Source organism: Pocillopora verrucosa, chromosome 3 (assembly GCF_036669915.1).
Source record: "Pocillopora verrucosa isolate sample1 chromosome 3, ASM3666991v2, whole genome shotgun sequence".
NCBI classification, from domain to species: domain Eukaryota; kingdom Metazoa; phylum Cnidaria; class Anthozoa; order Scleractinia; family Pocilloporidae; genus Pocillopora; species Pocillopora verrucosa.
In genome coordinates, this window is record NC_089314.1 from 27,541,519 (window position 1) to 27,555,589 (window position 14,071).

General features: G+C 36.7%; 2 protein-coding genes across 2 annotated transcripts in view; one reads left to right on the forward strand and one right to left on the reverse strand.

The window, feature by feature from the left end:
* Positions 1-739: 739 nt before the first annotated feature.
* Positions 740-7,654, forward strand: LOC131799171 (guanine nucleotide-binding protein G(o) subunit alpha-like). Its single transcript, XM_059116868.2, has 8 exons — positions 740-961; positions 1,281-1,323; positions 1,440-1,581; positions 1,718-1,878; positions 4,619-4,747; positions 4,847-4,976; positions 5,401-5,554; positions 6,466-7,654. Exons 1-8 carry the CDS (start codon positions 844-846, stop codon positions 6,651-6,653), a joined length of 1,065 nt encoding a protein of 354 aa, XP_058972851.1. The 5' UTR covers positions 740-843; the 3' UTR covers positions 6,654-7,654.
* Positions 7,655-9,063: 1,409 nt separating this feature from the next.
* Positions 9,064-14,071, reverse strand: part of LOC131799116 (ATP-dependent RNA helicase DHX33) — a 5,029-nt gene continuing 21 nt past the window's right edge. Inside the window, exons 1-5 of the mRNA XM_059116789.2 lie at positions 13,152-14,071; positions 12,274-12,362; positions 11,447-11,629; positions 10,954-11,285; positions 9,064-10,437 (exon numbers count right to left, since the gene is read on the reverse strand). The exon at positions 13,152-14,071 is cut by the window's right edge and continues 21 nt beyond it. Of these exons, the coding sequence (XP_058972772.1) occupies positions 9,766-10,437; positions 10,954-11,285; positions 11,447-11,629; positions 12,274-12,362; positions 13,152-13,978 (2,103 nt within the window). The 5' untranslated portion in view covers positions 13,979-14,071 and the 3' untranslated portion in view covers positions 9,064-9,765. The remainder of the gene's footprint in view (positions 10,438-10,953; positions 11,286-11,446; positions 11,630-12,273; positions 12,363-13,151) is intronic.

Below are 14,071 nucleotides of genomic sequence, written 5' to 3' on the forward strand. Positions count from 1 at the left end.
TTATTTTTAAATTTGAATATTTCATTTTTTTTGGGGGGGGGACAATGAGTTAGATGTCCACGAGAGACTGTATTGTCAAAATCACATGGAAAGGATCGTTTGTTTGCAAGGATGCAAAACAAAGTTCCAAAGTCGTTAAATAAACTTCCGCTGGTTTTGTTCGTCAGTAAACTGGCACTCAGCCATAACCTTGCAGTAGAAAAAGCTAAATTAAGACCTAATTCCATTTAAGAACACTATAGAGCTTCTACTTGCAAGATCTAATGTTTAATTGGGATTTTACTTCCCGAATGCCTGCCATGTCATGCACGGACCTATGCGCTTTAAGATAATTATAGAACTCATGTCATATGATAAGACACGACATATCTTTGCTATTTTATGACCATTGTATTGTTTGTCGCCCTCTCTATAGGCCCCCTTCTGATTGGATCGAAAAGAAGAGACTACATTTTTCGGAGCAACAAAGTTAATCCGTCCGTGAGGTAGTGACTGTCCTTTTCTCGCGTAAATGTTATCACGAGAAAAAGATTAGGTTCTGTAAGATGAGGGATGATAATGATAAATTTTACAGCCTGCTTCATTTCGCTATTTTTGAACTTATTTGGTGAAGTGTTTTTTAGCAATTCTTTGAGATTATTAATCCACTTACGAACCCTACCCCTGTTAGTATCTAATGTTCCGCCCTGTGTCAAACGGCCTCCGCGGATCCGTAGATCGCGGGCCTGGACAGAGACTTACCATTCGAGATCCTCGTACAATGCCGATGGCTGTTAGGTAGTTTCTATGAATATGCTCATTATTTGGACGTGAAAGACCTAGCTGTCTAGGCCTTCCGCCAAAATGGGTTGCACTTTGAGTGCAGAAGATAGGGCAGCCCTTGCACGGAGCAGAGCCATCGATAAAAACTTGAAAGCGGAGAGTGTTCGCGCGGAAAGAGAAGTGAAGTTGTTGTTACTTGGTAGGTTGAAGTAAGCTTCGTAGATGTGTGGTTGTTGGTGTTTTTTATGATTTTGCTTCGTTTTTGCTCGAGCAGATGGTTAGACTCTGCTTATTGAGACTTTAATGTTTAATTCGTTAGAATGTTTTCCCACTTGAGCATGAAATTTTTGTCGAACTTTGAGCGTTTGAACTGAGCAATTTTGCAGACCAAAGCAGACTCTGCGAAGTCTGGAGGCGTGGACCTCTAGCTGATTTTACCGGCGTTGATGAGTTTGCAGACCTCTATGAGCTGTATTCACTCGTAAGACTCAATCCAACTGTATTCTTATTTCTTACAGGTGCAGGAGAATCGGGGAAAAGCACTATAGTAAAGCAAATGAAGTATGTGACATTTGGCGATTTTCGTAAGCTTGTTTACAACTTGGTTACCCGCTCTGTTTACAAGGAAAAATCTAATGTGTTCTTAGCATAGTTGGTCTTTGGTTTTTCTATTTCAGAATCATCCATGATCATGGTTTTACTGCAGAGGATTACAGTCAATATAAGCCCCTGGTTTTCAGTAATGCGATCTACTCTCTACTAAAAATTATTCGAGCGATGGACAAACTGCGGATAGACTTCGAAACAGACGAGAGACTTGTAAGAAAGATCATCGTAATTTCGCCTGAATTTTTCTTTGTTGATTAGTTATCTTACTTCATATATTCGACTGGATTAACAGTCGACGGATTAGTGAACCGTGCAGTCGTTCTGAATATTGGCTTTACATTTGTAGATGGACGCCAAAATGGTTTTCGATGTGGTGGCCAGGGCGGACGATCAGGAACCGTTCACGCCCGAGTTAACAGCAGCAATGAAACGGTTGTGGCAAGACGGAGGAATAAAACAGTGTTTCCGGAGATCTAGAGAATATCAACTGAACGACTCTGCCAGATAGTAAGTGTATATTTTGGCGCCTAGGCCACTTTATTATCAACACTGTCCCTTAGAAATTAACGCAGACGATAATCACAAATCGGGCCAATTTTCAGTTGTTTTGATCATTGCGGTAGACTCTTCTGGGCATGCTCCGATCTTGAAACAGTTTCCCCGAAATGAAGGTGGAAACTTCTCGCCAAAGAGGAGGAAAAAATTCGACGCATTTTTTTTGGAGAGAAAAATATATCTTTGTTATGTGAACGGGCATTTTCGAATATTGCAAACTTGTGTGAGGTAGACTGTTTGTCATCATACGGCTTTCTTGCAATTTACTAGACCTGCTTAAAGTGACATCGTTGATGTAATATATTTACCAAGTAATAAGGAAGAAATTGACCTTGCACGATGACTGTTAAGTTTGTTAGGTACCTTGCAAATTGTTTGGATTTTCTCTTGGGTTGTTTAGAAATAACTTTGGGCGCACGCGATCATAATTACTGCTTAAATTTGAAAAATAACTTTTACACCTTTATCAGTAAACACTAGTAATTCTTAGGTACATCTCAAACTTGCGTGATGTTTACCAAAACCGATTACCTTTTTTCAGTTATTTGACATAATTCTTAGCTGGTAAATTCTTCCAAATAACATTTTACGATCTCTTTTGATTGTTTTAGCTGATATTTCCATGTTTTTGTGGTGTTTTCAGGGAATTATTTTTGTGAAGCATTTTTTATAGTACTTGAGTAATCAATCTGAACAGATGTTCCTCTTGAGAAGAATTATCCAAAATCTCCACAGTAAAACTTATGGTAAATTTAATGTCACTGATTCAAAAATAGTTGTTTGTCTGGTCTCCAGTGTTTCCCAATTTTGTTGAAAGGTGTAAAATCACTCAAAAACACAAAAACATTTTATTTTTACCAGTACTAACTTCAAAAACAAACCCCAATGACAAATAATTTGGTAATTATTTGGTGTTGTTTTGCAAAACTGTGCTCAAAACCTCCTTCAAGTCATTCAAATGTTTTATCTAAATGTTGTGTGAAGTGAAATGTTTTTAATGCAGTTGAGCACTAAAAGCAAGTGAGTTGGAAGATTATGTTCGGTTAGACCAAACGTAATCTTCCCATGCAGCTGATCCCTTCAGACCAAGCATGACTGAATGTCATTGCAGTAATATTGATTTTAATATTCCATGGATCAATACAGTATTGTATCAAAGTGCAGCTTGCATTATATTGGACCTGTTGTCTGCAGAAGATCAAACAGCTATTTTAAAAAATTCATTAAGGTATTGACCAAAGATCTTCACAGATTTTAAGCAACCAGCCAAAAAATGGTCTAATAGTCTTCCCCTTAGAAGTAATTGTTTTGTGTTTGTGATAAAGAGAGACTTGAAAGAAAATTGTTTTGAACATTTACATCAATTTGTTTCAAGTACTGAGCATCAAAATTATGTTAGCTAAATTGAGTTTTCTGGATGTATAACTTGCATAACCAGTCACCTTTACATTACTGAATCCAATAATACTGCTATTTGTTACTTTAGGTCTTTCTTATTTTTATGCATCTTTCAAACAGCAAGTTTTGCAGATGAAGAAAGATTTGGCCTTGTGGTTTATTGTGGAAGGCATTTGAATGTAATTTATCCATTTGTTGGACATGTCCGAGCAAAAGTGCCCTATTTCTTGGTTATAATTAATTTTTCTTGCTTAGACTTGATTTTAGAAAGGTTGAGATTTTAGATAGGTAAGATAAATATTTTACAGTGATATATTGGCATTGACTGACTGACATCAATATACCAATGTTGATTCGTCAGATGCAAATTTTTGTTGAACAATATAAATATTTCCTTGGTAGTATGATTGACAAAATTTCATCATGAAAAATCCTAGGTCAATAAATAGCCATATTTGAAATAGTCCAAAGCATAAGTAGTTTAAAAGGAATGGTATGATCAAATCCTCCTCAAATTTCAATACAAGTATTAGTACTGGTCTAGTATTTAACATATACATTGGTCAAGAAATGGAAGATACCAGAATCACCAGTAGGAAATCATCTGTAAGAAACTGCAAAACAGCACAATACAATTAACCATAACCGTAACCGCATTGAATTTTGATGAAAACCAACCATCCCATATATGAAATAATCTTAGACCCTCTTCTGTTGCATGGTGGTTTACAGTCATATTTCACAGCCTGCTCACAGTACTCCTTAGAGCATGGTCAACAATCCAAACATTATTTGTAATGCATGCTCTCCTGAGAAAAAAAAATTCCCTGGTTGGTCATGTATTTCTTTGAATAATGTGTGGTCAGGAGGATCCTTGATATGAGAATCTTGGCCTGTTTGCTCAGTTGAGGCTCATAATTGTTGAATAAAAACCAGAAAATAAACCATTGGATGCCACATCTGAAAACCTTATCTTTTTACTAACCAACTACTGCATAAAATAATTTTAAAAGACTACAAGCATAAGAGACACCAAATTTGGGGGGGGGGGGGGTGGTGGTATCAGTAGTGAAGAAAGCAAGCCAAACCAGTTCTGAATGGCCAAATTGCAAAATTAAAATTCTAACACCATATCCTCTCAGAAGAAGGGCTAGCACTTAAAATGTCAGCTTAGAAACTCTTTACGGTGGACCACTAACATTAAAGTTTTGTGACACAAGGATAAAACCTAATCTATCTTCAAAAGCAGAGTGGTGTTTTGGTTGTTTTAGACTGCATTCTTTCTTTTCTGTAGTTATTTAGATGCAATAGAAAGAATTGGAGCTGAAAATTATGAACCCACGGCACAGGATCTCTTACGGACGAGGGTAAAAACCACCGGCATTGTTGAAATCCAGTTTGATTTCAAGAGGCTCCATTTTAAGTAAGTAACAGACCTTTCTATCTCATAGAAAGGCTCCATATTTTTTCAAACAATATTTCTCAATTTGGTGTAACATATTTTCTTGGCTCTTGCTTACAGATTGTTTGATGTAGGAGGTCAGAGATCTGAGCGCAAAAAATGGATTCATTGCTTTGAAGATGTCACAGCTATAATATACTGTGTTGCATTGAGTGCATATGACTTGACACTGCAGGAAGATGAAACCACAGTAAGTCTGGCCAGTGTTGAAGTGATAAAGAGTGTGGGAAATTGGGCAACCTGTGATAGTTTTCGATAGTAGGATTGTTAATAGAAAATGTACAACTGGTAAGTGTATGATCTAAACTAAGTGGGTGGCTGAACTGAATTATGCTTGCATCGCAAACATGGCATGTTACAAAGTATGATACCTTGGAAAAGTTTGAAATTTAAAAATTTGAGGCATGATTTTGAACATTCTAGGGCATATTTGAATAACTCATTTTAGCCAGGTCAAAATTGAACACTGCAAAGTTTTATGTGAAACAGTCTTTTGCATTAAGGGAATATTTATCACCAGCCCTTTCCCTACAGTTTTTCTTGTCATAATATTGATGGACTGCTAATAATACTGTGTTGTTCTAGCAACTAATCATCAATTTTCTTTCTCTCAGAACCGAATGGAAGAGAGTTTAAAATTGTTTGAGTCGATAGTGAACAACAGATGGTTTGTTGAAACTTCAGTTATACTCTTCCTTAACAAAAAGGATTTATTTGAAGAAAAAATTTCTACTTCTCCACTCACAATATGTTTTCCAGATTATTCAGGTAGGATTTATGTTTACAAACAAGAAAAATTTCACAGATTTCTGTTGTGATCATCAAGTAGTTCCATGAGTTAACCATTAAACTCCTTAGAGTGACTAGCATCTAATTTCTCCATACATTATCACCCCTGAATCAAACATTAAGGTCACAGGAATAAAGGAAATGATCACCAACTAGAGAAGGTCTTGACTGTTGAACAAATTCTCCATGTCAGCATGTGATGAAATGTAAAAGGAACAAAATGGGGAATATGTATAATGACATTGGGTGTAAGGGGGCTTAATCTTACCAAGGCCTTGATTTCAGTGTAGAGTGTTAATGAGCCAAACCTGGTACAACACTCTATCTTGTCAAGAATGTGGAACGTTTCTTCTTTTTTTGTTTACAAATTTATATATTTATATTATATTATATATAGGACTGGAATAGGAAATAATGTTTACACCTGGTGCACAATCTCTTCATAGTATCCCCATAAAGAAAATTGATATCCCTGCAAACCTATGATAGCCTCTCTTTTGGTGTATATTCCATTATGGGTCTTAAGTGGTCCATTCCATTGGACACAACATACACCATTTGTGCCTAATTCCAATCGTTCCATGTTGTGATGAGAAAGGAAAGGTGATAAAAAGGGGTTTGGTTTGAAGAATCTGGTGTTAGATCAAAGTAACAACCTGTACCTGATAAGTTTAAGAATTCTTATTACCTGTTTGCTTAGTAATGTATGAATTGAATAGGAAGAAATTACATGACTAACACTTCCAGGAGTTAAAAGGTTAATAGTAGAGCACAATGCACCACTGCACCAAGGTCAGGAAACCATGGATGTAGTTTCTGATTTATTCAAACTACACTTGCTACATTGTAGATGTTAACATTCTTACTCTTTGCTTGTTCTTTGCTTGCAGGGCCAAACACATATGAAGCTGGCTGCCTTTACATTAGGAAACAATTTGAGGCCAAAAACTTGAACGATGAAAAAGAAATATATGTTCATCTTACATGTGCAACAGACACGGACAATATCACTTTTGTATTTAATGCAGTTACTGATACAATTATTGCAAATAACCTCAAAGGATGTGGATTATACTAAACTGATTAGTATGGCTGTCAGCTTCTAAAGAATCATCACCGCGGGAAAGATGTTGAGTGCTGGAATTCAGAGAGGAATGGTTATTGAGTGAATTTTGCTAAGATGGTAACTGCTGTAACAAGTGCAACTCCTATTACATCAGAAAGAGATTAACCTTCTATAAACAGAGCAAATCATTCACAAGACAACAGGAAAACAGTCATGTTCCAACCTAGTAGAAGACAAGCATCTTGCAGGATGAGAACTACTTTTGCATCTGGATTATAAAATTATCTGCAAGGTCGTATACGTTATACCACTACTTCTCATGATAATCTACAGTTCATTTGGGAGATGAAGTAGAAAACCCTCTTCCAACTGCATCTTATTACTGTACTCACAATTAAAAGTATGACTGAAAATATTCATGAATTTTTTTTTATTTTTGATTGAAATTTTTATTCATGCCACAGTGTACACTGTAAACTAAACAACAAGTGCTTGACTACCTACTTTTAAACCCATCCCTTAGATCCATGGATTTCCATTCTGGTTGGTTTTTGATTTGATTAAATGCCTGATAAAGTGGAACATTAAGAATGATAGGTTATCTATGTAGGATGCAACAATAATTATTATCACCATTATTATTATTTTTATTATTATTACTGTTATTATTATTGTTGTTATTATTATAATTATTGTAGCTTGCAGATTTAACTTTGGTACCAGTAATTAATTTTGGAACACAATCTTGAGGCTCCTGTGAGAATAATATAGACTGGAAAAATAGAGATTGTATTGTACTGTGGTTGTCTTTGTGCTACATCAACATTCACCCAAAGTATGCTTTTTGCCTTTAAAAAGCAATTTAACTGATATGTGTTCATTGGCTGTAGTCAAAACACTAGCCCAGGGACAAAATGTGCTACTGGGTGAAGAAAGAGTTGTTGTATGACATCCCTAAGATTTGCTGCACAAGTCTACCATTAATGGTAATAAAATTAAATGAGTAGAATTTAGGGATTGGGCTAGGACTTTGAAATTGACTGACTGCTTTTCAAGATTTCCATAAAAAGCCAGCATTTATAAATCTGAATCGTACAACACATAGTCAAATCCCCAATTAACCTTGTCAATAACAAATTGTAAGAAACTCACTTATGGAATATTGGAAGAAATAGATTCTGTACAGAGCTGGATTTGTTGCATTAGAAACTTCAGCAACTGTATTGGTCTCCTGGGATGGAAATTACCTAACCCTTTTATCTCTGCAAGTGGCAAGCATCTAACTATTTCATCTTATGGAATCACTCCTGAATCAAACATGAGAATAGGGGAAGTGATCACCATCTTTAGAGGCTTGTGATCATTAAACAAATTCTCTGTGTTAGTACCCATGGAAATGTGTAGAGAATGGTGTGGAAAATATGTGTAATAATGTTGAGGTGTGTAAGATCATGCATGACTAGTCGACCTCATCACCCGAAGAAGACTAGCAGTATGCAGCAGTATCATGAGACAAACGAAAAACTGAACTTTTATTGTTATTCACCATGATGAATAACCACAACCTTTTCTACAAAGATTAATTCTATTCACTGTTTGTCCGTTTTCGGTCTTGAGCCAAAACTGAAAAAAAAACTACTAATAATGTTAGCTTAGCCCTTTGACTCCTAAGGGTTCCTAGCATCAAATGGTATGGAGATTATGCATACTGATGTGAGGGAGCAAAGGGTTAAGTTTGAACCTGGCTTTGTGCTCTGAGAGGCTCTTTGTACATTGTGATGTAAGTCCTTCCTCATTGTCAGCATCAGCAGAGAAATCTGACTGTGGTTTTTCTTTTTCAATGAATAGTCTCATAATGAGGAGCTTCACTTTCCATGAGCCTTCCTCAAATAGTGTTGGCCAGAAAATATATCAAATTCGTTGCTTTTGTGATTTCAAATACTCTGCGAGCCACAAGCTTCCAAACAATTTGTATGCCAGTCAGATCAACATGGAAATAGATATCTAACTAGGAAATGACTCACAACCAGAGGTTTTGACAACATTCCTAAGTGAAATTCCTGAAATACTTGATGATACTCCCTTTTACACTGATAGGCAGACTGTTTAAATTTATGGCTACTAGGGATGGCAAGAGACCAACTGCTTTTCTCTCAAGTGTCATTAAACCAACCAAATAAATCACAGTGTCCAATCAGCTTTGAATCTGATTGGTTGAAAAAGAGGTGGGAGAAAAAGCAGAGAAAAGCAAAACCAAAGAAATCTAGAAGTACTTGCGACACTCACTGGAAATGTCTCTAAAAACCTGGGTAATGTGTTGCCCTTTGCATGCACTTTACAAACATTCGAGCTGGTTAAGTGTAATTCACACATTTTAAGTTATGGACCAATTTTTTGCATTTGGATTTATTGCCCAAGCAAGAAAAAAAAGGAAAAAAAAAACTTTGGTTCAGCAACTCATTACTGACCACGAAAATGAAACAAGGTTAGCAAGATATTTATTTTATCTCTGGGGGAAGATTTCAATTCAAACAAACTTTAAGGCGAAAAACAGCCTGCTAAATTGACCACACACACTAACTGAGAGATACATTAAATGTAATTATTTACAACCATTCCAGTCAATCCAAATATTATTATTATTAATTGCATCAATAAATTCTGTACTCTTTTGACTGGAGGTAGTGCTTTTGTGGCAGTATTATTTACTTTGAGAGGTTGCATGGCAAAAAGCCTTCAGTGACACTTGATAGACTGCTGAAATCTCCTTTCAGATTGCCTTTCATTACTTTGCACACGACCAGGAGAAGTTTGTAACTTAACCCTTTCACTCCCAAGATCTCATAAGTGATTCTCCTTGCTTTATGCCATAATGTTCCTTTCATGTTAGTTTAGAGAATTTGGTATTGGATCCCCTGATTAATATTTTTCTCTACACTGATCGCATTTTTGCTTGACACTGTAGAGAAATTGTGGGGAGAAATTGGTCACTTGTGGGAGTTCCAGAGTTAATTCACTTTGGGTTTTATTCCATGCTCTCCCTTATTCAGTGGCACATGTTACAATGATGGGAAAAATCTTCTAATTTCAGACTGCATGTATAGTTCTTTCAAGGAAAAATTAATTATGAACGAACTGATGTTGGTTGTGAATGAAGTCTGTGCTCTTTAAAATAATTTGGTGCAGCTTCTTGAAGCCAAGACGGATCTACCACACATACATCACGCATGTAACACTTTGTGGTGTGTATAAGTTCATTGTAAACAACATACTGTGGCTTAGAACCAAACAGTGATGAGGTAGGATGAATGGTAACAGGTTGCCTGTGAGTCACAGTCAGATATGTCCCATCAAGCTGCAGCTCTGCAGCATTCATGAAGAGTCCTTTGGCAAGACAGTGCCGAATGTTCACAGTGTCCTTGCCGCAAGATATCAAAGGAATGTCCAGTCTTATGCAAATCTCTCGCAGTTGTTTTCTTATGTCCATGACACGTTTAACAGTTTGGGAGTTGATGAAGTGTTCATGACACCACTCTTTGTGGCCACTGACGGCTTTGTAAGCTCTGTAAATATTCAGAAGAGTCATTTGGTCACCTTCTGATGAAAGGAACTTCTTGCGTACTGCTAAGGCATGGTCCCGTTTGCTTTGTGGGGTGTAAGTAAGGGAGTCCACAGACAGCAAAGCTACAATGGTGATTATCTCCTCACTGCAATTTAATTCATGTGATGACAGAATCACTTTGGCCAGTCTGGGCTCCAATGGAAAATTAGCCATTTTACGACCAAGAGGCATTAGCTAAAGGTGCAACAAAAATTAAAGGAATTTGTTATAAATGGCATATAGTAGCAAGGAGAAGGGATGGTATAATTCTGAAAGCTCTTGTCTCTGCAACTGCAGCCCCAGTTTGAATCATGCACTTCAACTCATGTGCAAGTTTAATTTTCTGTTGGTTGTCATCCATGCTTCAGGGCTTCTTTGTCTTATCTCTGTCCACATCAATCAACAACAACAACAAAACCCTTTCAACTCCCTCAAAGTGATTAACTTGTAATTTCTCCCTATCAGATCCGTACAATATCCAGCAAAAAGGTAATGAGAATATTCAAACTTATCAGGCAGATGTTGTTATCTTGATCTAACACTAAATTCTGACTGGTAATTAATTTACAAGGAAATGTGAGGCAGTCAGAGCTGAGAATTAACAATTAGATTTTGGGAGTTACCAGTGCATACAATGAAATTCAGAAAAAAACAATTAATATAACTTGAACTTTTAATAATAAAAGAAAACCAGCCTTAGAGTAATTTTACCTCAAAGCCACTGTTCCCTTTCCTTACTGCTCCTAACACCACTAACTGTTCCAATGCATTTTCTATTGCATCTTGTGAAGGAGAGTCAAGAAAGTCAAAATGGAGAACATCCAATATACCCAGGGCCATAAGCTGCAAGACAACACTTGCCAAGTTACACCGTTGGATTTCTGGCATTGTCATCTCCTTCAGCTCATCAAACTGTTCCTCTGTATAAAGTCTGTAACAGACTCCACTGGTTTCTCGTCCTGCCCGACCAGTCCGTTGGCGTGCCTGTGCCTTTGAGACTGGTTGAACCTGCAGTATGTCAAGGCCAGTCTTGGGATGAAAAGCTGGAAAAGGAACAATAAATCAGGAAGTCACTGTAAATGATTTTATTACTACCATCACTCTCATCACTCAAATCTCTTATCACTCAAAGAAGTACAACCAAAACTGACAAAATTGTTTCAATGTTAATTTCATAGAAATGTTCATTATGAATTGTACCCACCTTTTCCTTTAACAAAGCCTGTATCTACCACATATTTGACCCCTGGAATGGTTATTGATGTTTCTGCAATATTTGTTGCTAGAATAACTTTCCTTTTGCCTATAGGAGCTGAAATAAACACTTTCATTTGATGCTGGGAAGGAAGAGCAGCAAACATTGGACAAACTAGGACCTCAGGGCATCCTAAGTAAAAAAGTGGAAAAAAAATATATAACATGTACAAGTGTGTCACACTCTATAAAAAATGGGTAGTAACTTAGGAAACAAACTAAGAATAATTTTGGTTCCAGTTGAACAGGGAAAACCAATCAGTCAAGTTTTCCTTTTTAATTCTTTTTTAAATCCCAGAAATGATTGATGAGTAGCTCCTACTTCCCCTCAGTACGTACATGTAATATTCCAAAAAGAGAAATTAATTAAACAAACTTATATTTCAGGATAGAAAATTGACCGCACTTCTCAACAGTTTCTCCACAAGATAGTTCACAAAATATTGGGGGAAAACATGAGAAAATTTTTTTTAAAAAGCTTTTTAAAATTTCTTAAGAATTACTGGTATAATAGATAATAGGTTAATGAACATTCAGTATACATGTATTTCTGGTACCTCATATTCTATGAGGAATGTTATCTTACAGTTCTGTTCTCTGAATTAAGTGGAAATTTTGGAGCACCAAAAACAGTAATTTACAAATACTACTTGCCAAACTGGATATAATATACAAAAAATATGCAAAAATTATGCAGTTTGTACTTATTGCAACTTCTTCATTGTTCTTGTAATGAAAATTTCATAATCATATTAAGGATTGAAAAAGCCAACTAACCTGCTTCACAGTGCTGTGCACAATCTGTCACAAGTTTGGCTAAAGATTCGATTTCATCTTGACCAGTCAAAAACACCAGAATGTCTCCACTACAAATATAAAGTTTAGACCAGAGACAGTTTAGTTTGACTCTTATCTTTTGCTGTGAGGAATCAATAATTTGAACAGAAGTGACTTACTTTACTTACTTCAGATTGTATCAAACCAGTTTATTTACTATGAAATCAAAATTATCACAAAATATTGAATGTGATTGGACACCAGTAGCCCACTTTTACTTAAATAATTGCTAGATGAGTCTCAAGTTGTTTTACATGGACCATTTGCCATCCCTCTTTACTGTACCCTAGGCAATTAAATTTTAGTTATTTCTTGTTTTTGCTATTATGGTAGCCATGCGTACCAATAGGCCATTTTGGAAATGCCCAGGCCCTTTGTTCAAAAGGTAAGCACAATGCTTTTGATTTGAAAAGGATTTCACTTGAGTCTCATCGTTTTCACAAGAAAAGCTTTGCACCTGGCCCCATTTGGAGAGTGGGGATTTCTTAACTCGGAAACAACCTCTGGAAATTTTAAGTATTTTTAAGTTGCAGGTGAGAAATAATAATTAAAATTGCATGAAAAAAGCCTGTGAAAATCAGGCTCCAACAAAATTCTAACATGCACCTTCCAATTGAACTATTTAGGCACCATAATCCACTGAGATATAATTCAACATGTTTCAGGAAAGACAAATTTTACTACAATTAACCAGGCTTTTTTTCTGCACTTCCTTGATTGCAACACATGCAAGGAGCATTTCCATACTTAAATATCATTCAGTAGTCAAAATATGATTTATTTCATTAAATTTTGTAATTATTTTCTTAGTTATTTACCCCAGTGGCATTTCTTGGTGCAGTTGCATTACTGAAACAAGTGCTGCATGCACATAGTCTTTTTGCTGCTCCACTGCATACATAATTTGAACTGGATGCTGACGTCCTTCAATGTACAACACCTTCGCACTGTTGAAATACCGTGAAAAATGTTCTGCCTCTAGAGTGGCAGACATAACAACAATTTTGAGCGGTTTCTGATGTTTTTCTTTACGCATCTCTTGAGCTGCTTTCACAACACCAAAAAGGACGTCGGTGTGTACAGTTCGCTCATGAGCTTCGTCTAAAATAACAACAGAGTATCTGTGAAGTATGGGGTCGCCTATGGCTTCTCTCAGCAACATTCCATCGGTCATGTATTTCACGCATGTTTTCGCCGAGGTAACGTCTTCGAATCGCACAGTATACCCAACTTCTTCCCCCAGTTGCACGTGCATCTCCTTAGCAACTCTCTGTGCAATGCTTATCGCTGCCACGCGTCTTGGTTGTGTGCATGCGACAGCTCCGAGCTTTGTCAAGCGTGCCTCATGGAGATATTGTGGAATTTGTGTTGTCTTTCCACTGCCAGTTTCCCCAATAATTATCACGTTTTCTCTGCTCCGTACTTCGGAAATAATTACATTACGCCCTGTGTAAATCGGCAGGTTAAAACTCTGTTTTCGCGCTGGGTTTTGAGCCGTGTGGTGGCCGTGTAGTTGTTTAGAATTCCCGTTAGTTTCACGCTGAGTTCCATTGCCAGCTGCATCGGAAAACGAAAAGGAACGAAACGTTCTTTTCGCCGAAGGATTTCCACTCTCAGAAATTGATCTTTTCACTCTTGGATACATCGCAACTGTTCAATTACAAAACTGCTCGAGAAGCAAGATCGTCGAAAGTAAAGAATCACAATTCGAAATAACAAACAAATGCTTAATCCGCCA

Coding starts and splice junctions, on each gene's coding strand:
- LOC131799171 (XM_059116868.2), top strand. CDS start 844: ATGGGTTGCACTTTGAGTGCAGAAGATAGGGCAGCCCTTGCACGGAGC. Junction 962..1,280: donor AGTGAAGTTGTTGTTACTTG/GTAGGTTGAAGT, acceptor TATTTCTTACAG/GTGCAGGAGAATCGGGGAAA. Junction 1,582..1,717: donor TCGAAACAGACGAGAGACTT/GTAAGAAAGATC, acceptor TTACATTTGTAG/ATGGACGCCAAAATGGTTTT.